Source organism: Papaver somniferum, chromosome 2 (assembly GCF_003573695.1).
Source record: "Papaver somniferum cultivar HN1 chromosome 2, ASM357369v1, whole genome shotgun sequence".
Lineage (NCBI taxonomy): Eukaryota > Viridiplantae > Streptophyta > Magnoliopsida > Ranunculales > Papaveraceae > Papaver > Papaver somniferum.
In genome coordinates this window covers 44,380,406-44,399,472 of record NC_039359.1, presented here as the reverse complement: position 1 = coordinate 44,399,472, position 19,067 = coordinate 44,380,406, and the positions used below count along the sequence as shown (strand labels likewise).

The 19,067-nt window shown below is 35.4% G+C and overlaps 1 protein-coding gene and 1 long non-coding RNA gene across 2 annotated transcripts; both read left to right on the top strand.

Moving 5' to 3' along the window:
* Window positions 1–8,035: 8,035 nt before the first annotated feature.
* Window positions 8,036–13,404, top strand: LOC113347511 (endoplasmic reticulum-Golgi intermediate compartment protein 3-like). Its single transcript, XM_026591187.1, has 13 exons — window positions 8,036–8,420; window positions 9,048–9,121; window positions 9,325–9,408; window positions 9,535–9,615; window positions 10,173–10,253; window positions 10,810–10,902; window positions 11,278–11,457; window positions 11,560–11,627; window positions 11,751–11,802; window positions 12,036–12,089; window positions 12,183–12,275; window positions 12,373–12,439; window positions 12,753–13,404. Exons 1-13 carry the CDS (start codon window positions 8,288–8,290, stop codon window positions 12,842–12,844), a joined length of 1,152 nt encoding a protein of 383 aa, XP_026446972.1. The 5' UTR covers window positions 8,036–8,287; the 3' UTR covers window positions 12,845–13,404.
* A 1,000-nt stretch (window positions 13,405–14,404) lies between these two features.
* LOC113353174 lies at window positions 14,405–17,388 on the top strand. The gene is made up of 4 exons (XR_003361121.1): window positions 14,405–14,513; window positions 15,019–15,633; window positions 15,725–17,071; window positions 17,153–17,388. It is a non-coding gene; the product is annotated as an uncharacterized LOC113353174 (long non-coding RNA).
* The last annotated feature ends 1,679 nt before the right edge of the window (window positions 17,389–19,067 follow it).

The following is a 19,067-nucleotide window of genomic DNA, read 5'->3' as shown; positions in this document are numbered from 1 at the left end:
AAAGATTTTGTAATAAGTATTTAGGCTTCCTCAACTAGTGCTCGTTTTCATCTTCGGTCCTTCTTGACCCGATATATGGACATCTCTACCTTTTTCGTACAATTTTAGACCCGTGGGGTACTCCATTATTATCTAATGCACCAAACAAACAAATATAACATTTGAATATAATTGTTTGAACAACACCAAAACATATGTCAAGCTTTTGGAGCAAAAACTTAAATTGATACTCAAAACCATGTCTTTCCAACAAATTAGGCCTCCAACATTATAAATAATTGTAAATTATCAAAATTACAAGACATGCAACATTATTAGGTTATTTACATATCAATGTCACTAAAAATCAAACATGTTCATCAATAATTAACCAAAACTTATCATGTTAAACAAATTAAACAAACACAAAGCAATAACTAATAGTGGTTGCATTCTATATATGTTATTCAGCTCTAAATTTATTAAAACCAATCTTAATTGAAAAGAAAAATGAAAACTAGGGTTTAAGGTTCCATTGATTACCTTTGATGATTGAGTTGATAAAACGCCTTAAAATCAAGTGCAACTACAAATTTAACGGTTCTTCGACAAACCCAAGCAATAATTTGAGATGAAATAGTGGGAAGACAATAGTTCTGGGATTAAGGGAAGAGGCTGTGAGAAAAATATAAAATTGGAGAAGAAGAATTGGACTCTATCGAGTTCTCTGGATGTTTTTAGGCCAAATTTGAAAATGGGTAATGGTTAGCCGGTGTAATTGGGGTGAACTGGTCAAGATAAGTAAAACGGATAATAACCGTTTAGGTTAAAACGGTTAATGAGTACCCGTTCTGAAGATAGCGGTTAATGGCTTTCCGCTTTTTTTGCTTAAAACGGCTAACCATTAGCTCTCCCTTGGTTAGCCATCCCTCGATTTTTCAGGGAATTGTCGCTAATGATAGGCCTTTCCCAGAGTGATGTGTAAAGACATTTGGGAAGAGGCTGAGAACCTCCACAAGACCCAGTATTTTTTTAATAGGAAATAAAATTCATTAAGAAACTTAAACTAGATTTTCATAAGAGGAGTATTTCATAAGATCTCCAAGCTCGTGAGCGGCTACTTGAGAGTCGGATTACTGGACAACTGAACTAACCCCAGATGGTTGACAAGACCCGGTCTAAAAGAGTCTAAACACACGCCAAGAAGAGGTCAGACATATTAATCAACTCTTGGAGTTGGGTCCTCCTCTCCGAAATAGGGAAAAAAAATCACATTAGTTCTTCATGGAAGAGTAATTCTAGGCTAACCTTCAGGTGATTAACTGGTCATGAGCTATGAGGGGCGGATCTGAATGTTTTTGATTGTCAAAGTGGTGATGACATTTTAGGTTTTTAAACTTGTTTTTCGCTTTATTTGCTTTATTCTTAATCCTATCTTCTATTCAGGTTTGAGAAATACAAGTCGTGGTTTCAATTGGCACAGGTATTTCCTCAGATAGTTGGTTCATTTTTATGTCTTAGATTGAATCTCTTCGGTTCGGGTAAGTGAAATACAAGATGTGGTTCCAATTAACACAGGTATTTCCTCGGACTGTTGTTCATTTTTATGTTTCTTATTGAATCTCTTCCCCCTCCTTATGGTTGTTGGGGTTTTTGCTGTATTATGTACAACAAAATCAGGGGATCCTCTTTTAAGTCCTAATTAGTTTGGCCCTGCATAAAATCATCAATTTATTTTGCTTCTTCTTCCCCTTTTAGGTTGTTATTGGTATGGTAATTAGTGATACAGAACAACGGGGGAGTAGAAATTTAGAATCTATCATGGACTGACATCATTAAGCTTGTGATTTTATTTTCTTTAGTTTGCACCTGGAATGTTGTTCAATTAAGTAGTTGTTGGTATCCCAATTGAGATTGGGTCTGTGGTTTTGAGTTTTCCAATCCATTTTTCTTTGTCTAAATTCCCAATCTTGATTGGATCTGTTTTTTTCTTTGTTGCATCTATGTTGTTTGGTAAAAGTCCTTAACTGTTGTCTTCATGTATGTGGCTTCTGTTGCATCCTCTATTGAATGTTTTTGTCTAAAATCTTTAGGATGGATGCATCATCGAGGTCTTTCGTCTCTATAAGTCCTTCAAGTTTTAACCCCATGCCTTAATATGAGTAATCTGTCTTACAATTTATTTGGTGTTGTTGAACACTTGGGTAGGGCATTCTTTTCAAAGAATAGTTAGTATCTTAAAATAAGTAATTCATATCTTAGTAACCTATGTTCAGGTGTTTGTGCATCTGTTTCGTGTTAAAATTTCAAATCTTTTCTGTTAGTCGAGTTTTATAAAGCAACTGTATGTGCACTTTATTTTAAAGGAATTATGTTGGCCTAGCAGCGATTCTGTCTTTGTAATCTAATTCCCCCATTTTCATTAAAATCAGTATAAATTATCCATCTTAAAACTTTTTAGGTGTTGTTGAACACTTGGGTTGGAAATTTTGTTCCAACAGTGGTTGGTATCCTAAAGTAAGTAATTCAAAAAAAAAAAAAATTCAGTCATATTCAGGTGTATGTGTATCTGTTCGTTTTTAAAATTAAAGTCTTCTTCGTTAAGTGTGTTTATAAAACAACGTATGTGCATGTTGCTTTAATGGAATCACGTTTAATATCCGAATTTCAGATATTAGTTAGTTCTTAGAGAAATAGAGCCTCGCGCTTCGGAAAAGGCGAAGTGGCTTATTGAAAAAAAGGTTCTTCATTTTATTCACCTTCATTTATAGTAGGGGTTTCTTTTTAAGAAAATTAAGAGAAATGTTATGTCTTTTATTAGAAATTTCAAACAAAGGTTAGATCAGGGTGTTTTTTGGTAGGATCAGGCGTCATCCTTAATAAGAAAATTGATAGAAGTAAAATTTTGGGGGGCATGTTACTTTTCAGGCGATCTCTTTCTAGTTATAAGTTGGTTTTTAAGGTACACACATGTAGTTTCATAAAGAATTTAGGACTAGGATATTGGTGATTAGTGGGTATCAGCTAGTGATAAGGTGTTTTCCATCTCTAGTCAATTTGCTCTATTATTGTTAAATTTTCGATGCGTGTCTTCGCCTTGGCTTGATTGTTTTCCATTTAGATCCAATGGTAACCCCATTGTTTTTGCATTCTTATGTCTACGAATTTATAAATTAATTTGAATAAAATCATCATCACAATTTTGGCCAGTCATAAAACCACATCTAAACCTGTGCTCTTCTGACCAGATAAAACCTAAAGGTAAGCTGACTTCATCTTCTGATTTCATTCATTCAATTTCCTTCCATCTTAATCTACATTTTCTTTCATCGTAATTTATTCTTTTCAAGATTTTAGTGTATGATTTCTGGCGATTCTATCTGAAGTGCTCTCCACTATTTCAAATAATCAAGAATTGACAGTAAGAATTCAGGTAACAAAAGCTTGAGGGTTGTATTCCACTCAAGCTTTTGACTTCTAACCTCTTATTTAAGATAGTCCATTGTCTTATCAATTCCATCCTTCTTCTGCTATTTCTTATTATTGTTTTCAACCCTTTGTCTTTCATTAGATGCTTTTATTATTTACCCTCAAATTGATATTAGATGTGCTAATAATTGTTGTTCTGCTAATGGGTACTATTTTGTCTTTGAAATTTCTGTTTTGGTTAATAACAATCATGAAAATATTTGGATGGAATATCCAAGGATTAGCGAAAGTTTTCAAAAGATCATGTTGCTGTTTTAATTAAAAATCAAAATCCGGATTTTATATTTTTCTCTGAAACAAAATTTGACAAAGATAGGATGTTAGCTGTTGCCAGTTCCTTGAATTACTGCAATCATGCCAGCATTGATAAAATAGGATTGGCTGGTGGTCTTCTCCTAATGTGGAAAGATGGTATAAATTGTGAGATACAAGAGGCTTCGAATAATATGATCCATGTTGTTACAAAAATTCATCCAGATAAACCTGAGGTGCTTATCACCTTCATGTATGGTTCAACCTATTTGGATAATAAAAAAGAACAGTGGGAATTCATGACAAGAATTAGTTAAAACAATATGCAAACTTTGGTTAGTTTTAGGTGATTTAAATGTTCATTTACATAGTTTTTCGGATTCTAGTAGTGCTACTACAGAGGATAAGTATGTTCAAGAAAAATTTAATTTCTGTTGTCTTATAGACCTAGGTTTTGTAGGTAGAAATTTTATTTGTTCTAGCAATAAATTTGGCACTGGTAAGAGGAAATCTAGGATTGATATGGCTTTAGGTAACCTAGATTGGACTAGAAATTTTCCTCAAGAAAAACTCTTTCACTTAGTTCAAGCTGGATCAGATCATTGTCCCATCCTTCTTACTTCCGAAGAAGAAGCTAGAAGTAGTTGGAGACCTTTTAAATTGTTTGCCATGTGGATGAAACATTTTTTTTTTCAGATCTCATCTTGAAATTGCTTGGAATTTGGATGTTAATGGCTCCCCAGCATTTCAATTGTCCTCTAAACAACATTGCACTAGAAAACGACTTTCCTTGTGGAATAAGGTTGAGTTTGGTGATATTGATATAAACATAAATTCTTTGAAACGCCAATTGGATTTGGTTCAACAAGAGAACTTCTCTAGTACTCAGCATGATAGAATTGTTAATATCACTAAGAATTTGGATAACTGGTTTAGTATTCAATCTGAATTTTATAAACAGAAATCTGGAGATAAATTCATTACTGAAATGGACAATAATACCAAGTATTTCCACACCCTTTCTAATAGAATAATGTTTAGGAAAAACATTGACAGTTTGTGTGATGATAATGGTGTTTGGCATAATGATAGAAATGACATCTCTAATATGCTTGTTTCCCATTTTAGTGCTGTGAGTAACACGTCTAATCCTTCTTTTTCTGATAATACTTTTGATATTATTCCTAGCATAATTTCTGTCCAAGATAGTATCAATCTCAGTAGAACTCCATCTAGTGATGAAATTCACCTTACTTTGAAACATATGACTGCTTGGAGCTCTCCAGGTCCGGATGGCTTTCAAGCTGGATTTTATCAATCTAACTGGGACATAGTTGGTAACTCTGTTGTTGAAGTTGTTCAAAGTTTTTTTGAAAATGGTTATATGCCCTCTGAATTCAATAGGGCCTTTCTATCTTTGATCCCTAAAACTGATGATGCTAAGAGTCCGGTAGATTTTAGACCAATTGGTCTATGTAACACTGTCTATAAGGTGATATCTAAAATTCTAACTGATAGAATTAAACCCCATCTCAAGCACTTGATCTCACCCTATCAAGCTGTCTTTGTTTCTGGGAGAGCAATTCATGATAATATAATAGTGGCTCATGAAATGATTCATACCATGAAGCATAAATAAGGTTATAGTGGGACTATGGCTGTAAAACTTGATCTTTCAAAAGCTTTTGATAGACTAGAATGATCTTTTTTACTAGGTGTCCTTAAAATTTTTGGTTTTGATGATAAATTCCTCAAGTATATTGATTAATGTATATCTACCACTCAGATTTCCATCATCTTGAATGGTTCTCCTTGTAATAGTTTCACTACTACTAGGGGTTTAAGGCAAGGGGATCCTTTATCCCCTTACCTCTTTATCCTTGGCATGGAATATCTTTCGAGACTTCTTTTTAATGCAGGAACTAATCATATGATTTTCAGGTGTTAAAGCTGCTAGAAATGCTCCAGGTATCACCCATCTTATGTTTGCTGACGATATTCTCATCTTCACTAAGGCGGATGTGCATAACATAGCTGGTATTATGAATGTTTTAGATCAATTTAGTAAGGTCTCTGGTCAAATGCTAAATCTTGGTAAGTCTAGTGTTTATTTCAGTAACAATATTTGCCCCGGTGCTAGACATGATCTTTAAAATAGCTTAAAATGTCTGAGATGTTGGATACTGACAAGTATTTGGGCATCACTCTCCTTTTAGGTAGAAACAAAACTAAAGATTTTAAACCTATCATGCATTCCTTTGGTTCTAGGCTTAAGACTTGGAAAGGGAAGACTATGAATCATTCTGCTAGGTCCATTATGGTTAAACATGTTCTTAATGTATTTCCATCACATCAAATGGGGAGTTTTAGATTTCCTGAAATCATGATTAGTCAAATGAACACAATTCAGAGACAATTCTAGTGGGGTCATAAAAACAATAGAGGTATCAATTTTATTGGTTGGGATATACTTAGTATTCCTAAAGCCTTAGGGGGGTTAGGTTTTAGAAATCTTGAACATTTTAACACGGCATTACTTACTAAACTTGCTCGGAAAGCTTGTAGTGATGAGGATGCCCTTTGGATGAAAATTGTTAGAGCTAAATATGGCAGATATGGTAGTATTCTTCATTTATAAAAAATCAAGGATAAGTGCTCTTGGCTCTGGAGAAGTATTTATTATGGTCTTGAAATAGTCCAACTTCACTCTATGTGGGCAGTTAGGTGTGGTACTAAAATTAACATCTGGTTAGATTGCTGGGTTATTGGTTATAATAGCCCACATGTTCCAGTTACTGGATTTTATAGCCTGTTTTCTTATAATCTTGTATGTGATTTGTTTCTACCTGACACTAGAGTTTGGAATATTGATCTCATTAACTCTTTATTCTCTCCGGATACTGCTAAAGCTATTCTCAATATGAAATACCTCCTTCTGGTGAGGATTCCCTTTTATGGAAACCTGATAGAAAAGGAAAGTTTTCAGTCAAAAATGCTTATAATACTATTTGCAGCAACTATATCAATGATCATGTTCATAGGGACTTTATTCCTAGCGATGTGTGGAAAAACCTTTGGCATGTTAGAGCCCCTCACAGAGTTCAATTGTTTGTTTGGAAATGTCTGAAAGATATAGTGCCCACTAGAGATAAAATTTCTAGATACAAACAAGATATCGAGTTGCATTCTAGTTTCTGCAAGAATAGTATAGAAACTGTTAATCATTTGTTTATGGAATGTACTTTTGCCAGAGCTATTTGGATGGGTATGGATGTGAATATCTCTGCCATTATACATAACTTTACTACTTTTCATAATTGGGTTAAAACTTGGTTTACATCTAATGATATGCACTTGAATGATAGTTTTATGGATCATGAAAGAAATATTTGCATATAATGTGAGCGGTTTGGCATATTTGGAAAGATAGATGTATCTTGGTGTTTCAGAACACTAAACCTAATCCACATGGCACAATAATCAAGATACATAATTTAATTCAGCAATGCAATCTTACTACTTCAACTAGTAACACAAAAACAAATTATGCTATCCTGATCAAACAATGGTTACCACCCGACAAGGAATTCGTAAAGATTAATTTGAATGCTTCATATAAATCTGACACCAAAAAGGTAGTATTGGCCTAGTCGTTCGCGATTTTGGAGGGAAATGCTTAGGAGTTAAAGGATTCAAGCTGGAAGAGGAGGTGGATGCGGAATTCGGAGCTGAATACTTTGAATGCAAAGCTCTGGAGAAAGCTGTGGAGTGGATTGAAGAACTGGGATACATTCAAGTCGTTTTTGAGCTGGATTGTGATAATGTTGCGATGTCTATTAACTCTCACGAGTTGCAAGTTCACTGGTTCAATCAAGGCTTAGTTTCTGCAATTAAAAACAATTTTTCGAATAATAAATTATGGTTTTGTAAGTTAGTTAATAGGCAGGGAAACAACGTAGCTCATTCCTTAACAAAAAATGCTAGAATAGAAGACAGTAACTTTTATTTCTTAAGTAATTATCCAACTGAAATAATCAAATGGATAGAAGAAGACCATGTAACATTTACCACCAAAAGAAAACGCCCCAAGAAGAAAAGAGTCCTAAACACACGCCGAGAAGAAGCCTACAAAATCAAAGCAGCCGTCATTTTGTCTCGTAGGACATGGGGAGACTGGTACTTTGACTACTGTTAAGTCACAGCCGATCACAAGTGGATTCTCGTCATTTTACTCCGAAAAATCTTGCATTATAACACTACCCGAAAATACAGGAGAAACACACGGCCCAAACGTTATTTTCTTTCTCACTTTCCTATATTGATGAACCTTAATTTTACAGATCAACAACCATAGAACCAAATACAGAACAGAAACAGCATTCACCCATTAACAGACAAATAAATTAATCCCAGAAACAAAGAAAGAAACCAAGAAAGAAATCTAGACAAAGAAAGAAGCTTCTTTTGAGAGAGAAGAGAAGAGAGAAGAAACCAATTCAATCTCTCTCCTTCTCTTTCTCTCTGTATATTGTTTGTCTTCTCTTTGGGTATTTTCTCTCTTGAAAAGATGTTTTCGAAGCTAAGAAAATTAGATGCACACCCAAAAATAAATGAGGATTTCTACAGTACAACTCTTTCTGGTGGTGTTATTACCCTTGTTTCCTCCGTTGTTATGCTCTTGTTATTCCTCTCCGAGCTAAGTACGTATCGTTTCTTTTTCTTTTTCTTTTTTAGGGTTCTTTCTTCTTCTTGTTGTTGTTTTTACTTTCCCTTCTAATTTAGGGTTTCGTTTTATTCATCAATCTTTATTACTATGTGGTCAATTTAATGTATTTTTTATACTAGTTTTAGTTTCTATGGGTAGCAGTAATTTCTTCTGTTTTGTTGGGGAATATTCTTCACTTCCGAGAAAATGACATAAAGACTATGAATTGCATCCAAATTAAACAAAACAACAGCAGAAAAACATTAGTTTTAGGGGAAAGAAAGTGTCAATTTGACGTACCCAAATGGGAATTATCTTTTCTTATGTTTAGGGCTTGATTCATTGAAGTAGGAAAGACAAGAAATAGGTTTGTGGGACGTATGGATGGTTAAGTGTGAAATTGGACAATCTTGACTGGAATTGTTATGGTAAACATAGGAGTTGTCATTTAGAATGGGTGGGCAAGAAACACATTCCTTGTTGGTGAGCGTATTCTTTTCCTTCACCATTTAATCTTTCTATCCTTGGAGATTTCTTGTTTTTGACGGCACTTCACATAGCAGACTTGATTTTTTCCTGAAATTTTTGTTATCTAACCTACTATACTACCAATGGATTGCAGGATTATATCTCAGAGCAACTGCTGAAACAAAGCTTGTTGTAGATACATCCAGAGGAGAAACTCTTCGTATCAATGTAACAATATTTTTCCACTTGGGTTGTCAGACGTCTACCTAAATTAAGGCTTGTTTTTATAAAAACTTGCTTCAGTAGTTTCTAGTGGGTTGTTTTTGCAACCGAACGCTTTGATATATACTTCGTTTGGATCACTTTACGTAGTACATTTAGCATCATAAATTGATCTGTTTCCCATTTTATTTCTCTTTCTGAAAATGCAGTTCGATGTTACTTTTCCTTCCTTGGCATGTTCCATGCTCAGTGTTGACGCGATGGATATTAGTGGAGAGCAACATCTCGATATAGTATGTATCCATTAACTTAATGATTACCTCTTTTAGTAGAGGGATCATATTTCTAAACCTTTCAAGATCAAGTATGCGTTCTGCTGTTTTTCTTATATATGTTTCTTATTCTTATTTCTATTGCAGAGACATGATATAATTAAGAAAAGAATAGATTCACATGGCAATGTTATCGAGTCCAGGCAAGATGGAATTGGTGCTCCAAAGGTTAATCTATTTCTCAGCCCTTTCATCTCTATTTAGAAAGAGAAGATTGTACAACTTCTTAAGTATAGTTAGGTCATTATTTGTATATAAAAGATGTGAACTTTTTCTCTTTCATGTAAGTTTAGTGTTCGTTTGTCTATATCATAGAACAGAGTATGGCTAAGTTAGCCTAGATAGTGACGGTCCAGATTTGTCCTTGCAAAAAGATAAATCTACTGCTATGGTTGTTCATATATTGTGAAGCACATTACTTCTCTGGTGTGGTCACGATGACACCATCTAATCTGAACATTGATTGTTGGTTTGCCATGTTGTTCGTGAGGGATAGAATTTATAAATGTTTTGCTTCGGCATTCTTCTAGATCAACTGTGTTTGTCCACTGGTTGAATTTTTCTTTGCTTTTGAAATTATTGCCCTTTGCTGATGTTGCAAAATTACAAGTGCATTGTTTACGAATTCAATCTTATAAGCTAGACCATTTGTTTAAACCTTTGCAAGAGGTTGCATCTTCAATCTTCTTTTGATACAAACTGTTTCTTTTTGTTGTTTCGTACAGATTGAAAAGCCTTTACAAAGACATGGCGGCAGGCTGGAACACAATGAAACATATTGTGGTTCATGCTATGGAGCAGAAGTGGTATGCTTACTGTTTTCTTTTGAATATAGATATATAGCTGTCTTTTATCATGAAAGTTAGAAACATTTAAGCTTGCACTTATAAAAGTAATAAATCTGATTATACAGCTGTTGAATTTTGTAATTCGTGAACCTGAAAAAGATAATAGCGGCAACGATTTCCGTGTCCACTGTATGTACATCTTGGGCAAATTTGGTGGCAATAACTAAAATGTCAATAGTGTCGCGGAATGTTTTTAATCTCGTGACATGATACTTGTGTAAAGTATCCTTGCATAAGATCTGGTGTTGGCTTTCTTGCTGGACTTAATAAAACAAAGGAAATGGCTTCTCTGCATTATCATACATAAAGTTATTGTTTACTCTATGTCCATTTGAAAAGCTTTTGTTTGATCATCTGGGAGCCTTTTTCTTCTTTATTTACTGACTATTAATGGCTCCCTTTAGTGTTACTGCTGAGCTAATGATGCTTGCATTTCAACATAAAATACATTAACAAAACTAAGCATGTTTGTTGTGTTAATCTTAAGCATCTGAGTACTTCATTCCTTTTGCAGTCAGACGAAGATTGTTGCAACTCATGTGAAGAAGTCCGTGAAGCATACAGGAAGAAAGGTTGGGGCCTCGGCAATCCTGAATTAATTGACCAGGTTTGTCTGGTTGAACTTCTTTTCTGTTTCCACTACTCGACGAAGTATTATAATATCCTAATTACATACTGACGAATAATTAAGTTATGCACAATTGACGTGTTAAAGCTAAAGTGACATTTTAATAAGATAACTACCATTTAGTTTGCTATTTGTAAGAGATTACTGTCCAGTTTAAAAAGATGCGTCTATTCTCTTTGTCAAAAGGTTCAATAACTATTTTGTCAAGGGGTTCAATAAATATAGATTACTTGCATTCATGTCAACTTGTGCAATGTGTGGCTCCTGGATATCTTTGTTTTAGTACATATATAGTTGAACCCATGACCTCATTGAGTATTTCTGAACTTCTCCCAACTTTTGATATTTATGTAGTGCAAAAGAGAAGGTTTCTTCCAGCAGATAAAAGATGAAGAAGGTGAAGGATGCAATATTTATGGGTTCTTGGAAGTAAATAAAGTAGCCGGGAATTTTCACTTTGCTCCTGGGAAAAGCTTCCATCAGTCAAATGTCCATGTGCAAGATTTGCTGGCTTTCCAGAAGGACAGTTACAATGTAAGTTGTGAACAGAAAATTGTTTATATCTTCTCTATTTTCATATCAACTTTGTCATATCTATTGAAGCATTTGTCTTATAAGTTATTTGGGTGTAACTAGATAAGTCACAAAATCAACAAATTGTCTTTTGGAGAGTACTTCCCTGGAGCTATGAATCCTCTTGATGGGTAATTGTCTTTACCCCATCTTCCTAATGCTTTTGATAAATGAAATTGTTATCCTATATCTTGATGGGTTATGTGAACGTTGTATGCATTTTTTTGCTCTTCCCCGCTGACACTATCTTTCAGGGTGCAATGGATGCAAGAAGTGCCGAATGGAATGTATCAGTATTTCATTAAGGTTGGTATTCATAATGACTTCACCTCTTCATTTATTTTGTTTACGGATCTTGGTTGGTCTTTGAAAACTCAGTTATGAAAACGTGTGCAATTTGTGTTTTGAACTACTATTGGAAAGAGTTGCTGATTAGCAGTAGCTTCGGGAAGTAGTGTAGGATTATTATAATTAAATTCTTGACAAAGAAAATTGTTTGTCCGGAACTGAGACTTTCAGGTTTTCTGTTTGTTTTTCAGGTGGTTCCTACTGTATACACTGATATAAGTGGTCACACCATCCAGTCAAATCAGGTAACAGTGATTACTTTGAAGTTTCATTATGTATGTCTCTGAATTGTGTTTTATTTGGTGGTTGATGAAAATGCACTTCACTGGTTTACACAGTTTTCGGTAACGGAGCACTTTAGGGGCGCTGGATATGGTCAGTCTCGGTCTATTCCTGGAGTTTTCTTTTTTTACGACCTGTCTCCAATTAAGGTACCTATTGTTTCTTGAAGCTATATTTATATATTGGCGTGTGCTTTAAGAAGTTCAAGTAATTGTTGTTATCCTCAACAAATCTTGCATGTTGCAGGTGACGTTTACCGAGGGTCACGTGTCATTCTTACACTTCCTGACAAATGTGTGTGCTATAGTTGGAGGTTTGTAACACACCCATCCTTTAACTACAGTGACTGTGTTTCTCTGATACTCAATTATTACCATGTTTTTCTTCAGTACAGAAAAAAAAAAAAAAAATGAACTACTGTCATTTGTGAAGCAATTTTGTATGCGTGTACATAAGCTGTTCAACACAGCGAATACACTTGAAGTCCATTTCTAGTTTTAGAACTTCCAGTTTTGAGATCCCATATGATTGTTTCCCCTAGAAAATATACCCCTTGCAGATTCTGTTGCAAATATTAAGATATATTGATTGCCTCGATCATTTTTTTTGTGGTCATATGTGTGCAGGCGTCTTTACAGTTTCTGGGATAGTTGATTCGTTCATATATCATGGTCAAAAGGCGATCAAGAAGAAGATGGAAATCGGAAAATTCAGCTAAGATCATACCATCCCTCTGAATCTGCATATATTTGGCTCAACTTTTCTTGCCAGTCAAAGGCCTCTGGTTGAACGCACGAAGGGTGGGAGCACAAAATGATACATAGATACATCCTTCGTAAAAACGGTGGGCTAATTCATTCACAGCTAAACTTAAAAAGTTCTAAAGATTGACAGATGAGTTGAGAAAAACTCTCACTTTTTTTGCTGTTTACAGACCACACTTCAGTTTTACCAGTTGTAATTCAATAGTTGAGGATGATTTGTTTAAAAAGGTGACAAGGAAGTTTTCAAATCGCCTAGAGGTTCTCATAACATGCAATCATATAGTTACAGAGTTTAATTATGCTGCTGTACCAATCTCTTTGTTGTGCTGCAATCTGGATGCTTTAAATCCCAACCCATTTGCAGTTCATGTGAGATTTAAATCCCCAAGTCATGGTCCTACCTTTTGATCGTGTGGAGATTATGACCTCACTCTTGTACTGCTCATAGTTCGTGTTTAGGCCATGAACTTGTAGACTGAACATTGGTTGCAATAGCACATTCAAGTTTACCGTTGAGAGTGTAGCCTTTTAAGGTCCATTTGGGATATGGGCCTGATACCAAAACATACATCTTAGGAAAAACAGTTCAGAGTTTGGAATATTTTGGAAACCTATTTTGAGGCAGACCGAGTTTTTTTCGAGGCATACTCAACTTTCAGCCGATCCTATGTTTATGCTTAGGTTCGGCTGATAACGTATGCCTCAAAACAAAACAGGTTTCATATTTTGGGGAAGCTCAGGTTTCATATTTTGGGGAAGCTTTGTAATGTCAAACAAGTTTAGCATCTTAGAGAAAATTAAAAGGTGCATTCCACCATATCACTTGTTGAACTAAAACCTTATCAGGATAAAAAATAAAATAAAGCGAAGTGGATGTGGTAGTTAGCTTCACGAAGCTTCAAATTTCTTGGTGAATTTGACAACACATACGGAAACATGTTCATCATCACTAATTATCTTCATAATTTTTATTTGTTATATGCGACTATGAAAAAGCCTTGGTTTCTCAATTGTAGTTTATGTTGATAATTTTCATCCCCAGTATTATCTATATTATCTGCATTTCTTCTACAGTGTCGACATTTTATTGCTTCCATTTAGTAATAAAATATCGGAACATGAGAAGCATCTCTAATTTGCATAAATTTATTTATTTCCTGGCTAAACTGGGGCCTATGCCACGTAATTGGGGCTTATAGATTACTTCATCTACTTAATACACAATGATAAGGGGGTGTCTAAATTTATGGAAACTACCAAAATTACCCTCAAAAAAATATTAATATTACTAAATTATCCCTATGAATCCTTAATAATAAACCTAACTAACTAAAATCAGTTATCATTTCTAATCTAAAAACCAATTCTTCATTCCTCTACTCCCTCTTTTTTCATTTTTTTGAAACCAAAAATCGTTGATGATCGACGATCCAAAAATGATTAATCGTTTTGTTTCTTCCATAAAATGTCTAAATCATCAAGAATGAAGCATCCTACTAACAAGAATTATTCTAGTGATAACGATCCCGGAATTGTTGAAGCGATTCGAAAGAAAACGAAGGAAGTTCACGAGGAAGCCGAAGCGTCTCGTATCGCAAAAGAAGAGGAAATGGGTCGAATCAGGTACTTTCTTATCAACCCAATCCTCTAAACTAGATTTTAGTAACATGCAATAGGTTAGAAATCGAGAATTTTTAAATCAAAAAATTTCAATGTTCGCAGAATCGGGTTACGTTAATGACGAAGTAACCCGATGCTTGTTAAAAACGGGTTATGCTCTTAAACTTATAAAACGATTGTTCTGCATGTGAAATGGAATGGGGGAACGTTAATGTATAAATAGCCCGATTGTTATAGCCAATATTCCTGGATCTTTATTTTGTTGGAATCGGATTACATACGTCTTCACAAAAAACCGATTGTGTAGTTTAGAATCGTACTTTATATGTATATCGAGTAAACCGATTTCTGGAATCAATTTACATTAGCACTTCACAAAATCCTATTGTGAGTTATATTATGTTAGGAATCGGAATTTATATGTATATTGAGTAAACCGATTAAGTACCTTGACTTTGAAAATGCATTCTATTTCATTGTTTTTTGTCGCTTAATCCGTATTCTATAGGAAAAAAAATCAAGCCGAAAAGAAATATAAGTGGAAATATGACCTTGCTACTCCTAAGCCTTTGGGAACTCATCAAAAAGACGGTAAAAATTTGAATGCTTCCCACCGAAACCCAAGGGGCATGTGGATTAAAGCCAAGGGATCATTATCGATGACCCACCACCTCAAGCGGAGCAACCAACACATGAAGAATATGATTCTGAAACACCTACTGAACAAGAAGGTGATGATAGATAAATTGAAGAAGAAAAAGGTGATGAGGAAGGTGGTGGAAAGGAAGGTGGTGAAGAAGAAAGTGATGAGAGTGAAAGTGATGAGGAAGGTGGTGGCAAGGAAGGTGGTGAAGAAGAAGGTGAGGATGAAAGTGATGAAGAGATAAGAGAAGTCATTCAAGAACAAGAAGTTCAACAACAAGACCAAGGAGGAGATGCTAAAGAAAAAGGTAAGAAGAAAGAAGGATAAAAGAAGAAGAAAGGTGACCACATGCCTGACCCGCTGAAGATGTTTGCTCGCGGCCCTGATGATCATGATCCAACTTTAGGGATACCCGGTGATGGAGGAAAGGTATTATGGGGTTACAAAGACAGTTGGGCCTCCGTCGTTTACAATACCATAGTAAGTACCTAAACCTTATGCTATGTGATGTAAACATTAGTATCCGTGTACTTTTTTGATTGTTGTCCATCGTGGTTGTTTTGTTTTATAGGATCACAAGGATTCCGTTCGTCTTATGAAGCCATGAACGTCAATGAGTATGATGAGGAAATGGCCACTGGAAGAAATAGAAACAACCATTGGAGAAGCTCCGTAAGTAATCAATCTAGTCAATTCTACGGGGTTGATACCTGCGGTCGAGAATTTGGACCTTGGTTACGACGGACCTCTTTGTTCCGCCTTTGCCGAGAGATACTACGGGGAAACAGATACTTTACATCTTCCGTTTGGAGAAATGACGATAACTCCAAATAATGCGAAGTTAATTACCAGCCTAAGCATATACAAGGTAAAACCGTGAAGCACAAAGGGTACGAGCCAGAGCTTGGGTGGGACAAGATTTATGCGTGGACCAAGAAAGTGTTCCAATGGGATGAGGAGAAGACCAAGAAGGAGATGCTAGTAGGCAAGACAAAGCAGAGGATATTCCATCTCTCGAGGCTGAGGGACAACTTCATGGGAACAAAGAAGCTTCGTGCTGAGGGAAAAGAGGTGACGTCGCAACGTATCATCGCCACGGCTAATGCGTATGTCCTCTATATCCTGGGAGCTGTAATCTTCCCCGACGTTTCCGGTGTCCGTGTGAGCGCCAACTTTATCCAGATTTTGCAACCATTTGGAAAGATTCGCGAATACTCTTGGGCCACTTCCATCCTTGCACACTCGTTGAATGAGTTGAGAAAGGCTTCTAGGTCTCAAAGGAACCAAATAGGAGAGAATATGGCTTTTCTGCAGGCTTGGATATATATGCACTTCCCAATATTTTCTAAAAGGGCTTTTGAGAACAAGGATTGGGACAGAGAGAATTATGGAGACAAGTACAACTACAAAAGTAAGCCGAAGAAACAAAAAATGGATTTTCTGAATTTGAGACGCCAGTTAGACAACTTGACGACGAAAGGATATTGTCTTTGATACTTACAAGGAGGATTTGGCTAAAGGAAAAGGAAAAGGAAAGAAGGTTGGCTGCCGAGAGCAAAGTGAATATTTTGGGCCTTTGTTTCACCCAAGAGGATATGTAATGTACAACCCGACGAGAGTCGAAAGACAATGCGGTTACGTACAAAAAATCCCAAAGGCGCACAAGATGTTCAACATCAATGAGACAAAAACCAAATCACATGATAATGATATTGTCATTATTCACAAGCCTTTCCTATCATGTGATTATTGGAATGACAGAGCGTTCCACAGATATCCTTTGGATGGTCCATCTCCAGTAGATGACGCGGCAATTCCGGGTTACATATCGTGGTACCTCAAAGTTTTGCATACTCGAGTGATACGAGTAGATGAGAGGCCCAAGATAGAGGACAAAGATACGGATCTCGATTACTTGGTGCGTATTGTTACTCAATTACGATTTTCTTAATGGTTTTAGCATTATGTATTGAATGTTTCTTATTTGAAATTGAAACAGAGAAGACGAGTCGACACTTGATAACCCAAGAAAAGCTAGAAATCAGGAAAGGGAAAAATGTGAAGGCCAATGAAAAGATAATTGATGAATTGAATGGTCTCGAAGATGTAGAAGATGGTGCAAAGTTTGGGGAGAAGGATGATGATGAGGAGGAAGAGATCCCCCCCCCCCCTCCCAAAAAAAAAAAAGATGACTGAAGGTGCATTGAGCAGCGCTCAACCTGGTAAACGAGGACGTGGTGGACGTGGTGGGGATGTTCATGAATGAATGGTTATATTCATGTTTATGTCTTTAAGGATGGATAATTATGAAGTCAAAATTTATGTCTTGTCTTAAACTTATTGTCGAATTATGTTTGGTTACATTCCTAGTTTATGAATGACTTAATCTGGTTTCTAGTTTATGAATGACTTAATGTGTGTGGAAAAAATGGAGGATTCTAGCATTCTTTTGTCAGAATCGGTTTACATATAACTATATGTAATCTGATTCTAACAGTTTCCCAAATGTTCAGTTTCAGAATCGGGTTTCATGTATAAATATGTAATCCGATTTCTAAGAAGAAAAGTTCTGTAACTTTTAGAATCGGTTTACATGTATAAATATGTAATCTGATTTTTATGAAGAAAAGTTCCGTAACTTTGAGAATCGGTTTACATGTGCATTACAAAAGCCCGATTTGTTAGAGGCAAATTTATATAATTTTGTAAGGACAAAATCGGTCTATGTGGTAATATATAAATTCCGATTGTTTGAATTGAATTAAAAAAAATAGTCGTTGAGGCTTCATCTATATAGGGACAACCTCTTTGAGCCACTCCCACATCACACACTTAGCCTTAGAAAATGGAATGGGAACCGTTTGAAGATTTGTGTCTGGTTAATCCTTTGCTAATACGTTCCGCGAACGTCCGAATGAAATCTATTCAATGTTTTGGAAGAGAGTTAAAGAGTTCTTTTACGGGCACACCGCGAATCCCAATAACCGAAAATGGAGAGATTTGGCTTTTCGATTCAACTACATAAAAGGTGCAATGCGAGAGTACGTAATAGTTAGAAATATGGTGTACCACTATCATCCACGAGCTCCTATTAGGGAAAAAGTGAGTAATGCGATCATTTTTATACCTATTTCAACTACACTAGTTCACATACTAACATATAAGAATTCATTGAATTTTAGCTGGAACGTTTCAACGGGCTATGGAGAATTCGTAATGGGGAAAGAAAGTTCATTCACCACAAAGAATACACGACGTTGTACCGACATACTCAGAGGTTCATTGACAAGCATTTGATGTGTCAAATTCCAGAATTCCTATACTTAATCCTATATATATGTAGTGGGATAATTTCCTAAACTATGTAATGAATATCTTGTTTCTGAAAGTAAGGAATGATCGGTTTACATGTGCATTACAAAAGCCCGATTTTAGGAATCGGTTTATGTAGATATTAATCAAACTCCGATTCTGGGTTTACATCTTCCCAAACATAAAACTCAACCCTGAATCGGTTTACAAATGCACTAACATCAACCGATTCTGGATCAAGTAAAAAATTTTTTTTACAGGTTTTGATTATGCATTAATGAAAGTTAATCTCTGGATTAACTTGATTAAAGACTTTTTAATTTTTAGAATTAGCACTAATTTGACAAGGGCATATAAGGCATTAACATAAATAGTGGGTAAAGGGTTTCTATGAACGGAAAATGGGTCATTTGTCCAAATATTTTTAAAACATGATTCAAATGGACGAGTAAAAATTAGTATGGATGAAATGGAGAAAAAAAATTTAGCAAGGATGAAACTGGATTCATCTTGGCTTAAACTTAAAATATAGCGAGGATGAAACTGGATGCATCCTGTGTAAATTAAAAAATAAGAAAAGTATTGGAAAATTGGCAGGATGA

What these genes read in the sequence shown, in the direction of transcription:
- LOC113347511 (XM_026591187.1), top strand. Translation starts at nt 8,288, where the DNA reads ATGTTTTCGAAGCTAAGAAAATTAGATGCACACCCAAAAATAAATGAG. An exon ending in GTTATTCCTCTCCGAGCTAA is followed by an intron (nt 8,421 to 9,047) that starts GTACGTATCGTT and finishes AATGGATTGCAG; the next exon opens with GATTATATCTCAGAGCAACT. An exon ending in ACACCATCCAGTCAAATCAG is followed by an intron (nt 12,090 to 12,182) that starts GTAACAGTGATT and finishes TGGTTTACACAG; the next exon opens with TTTTCGGTAACGGAGCACTT.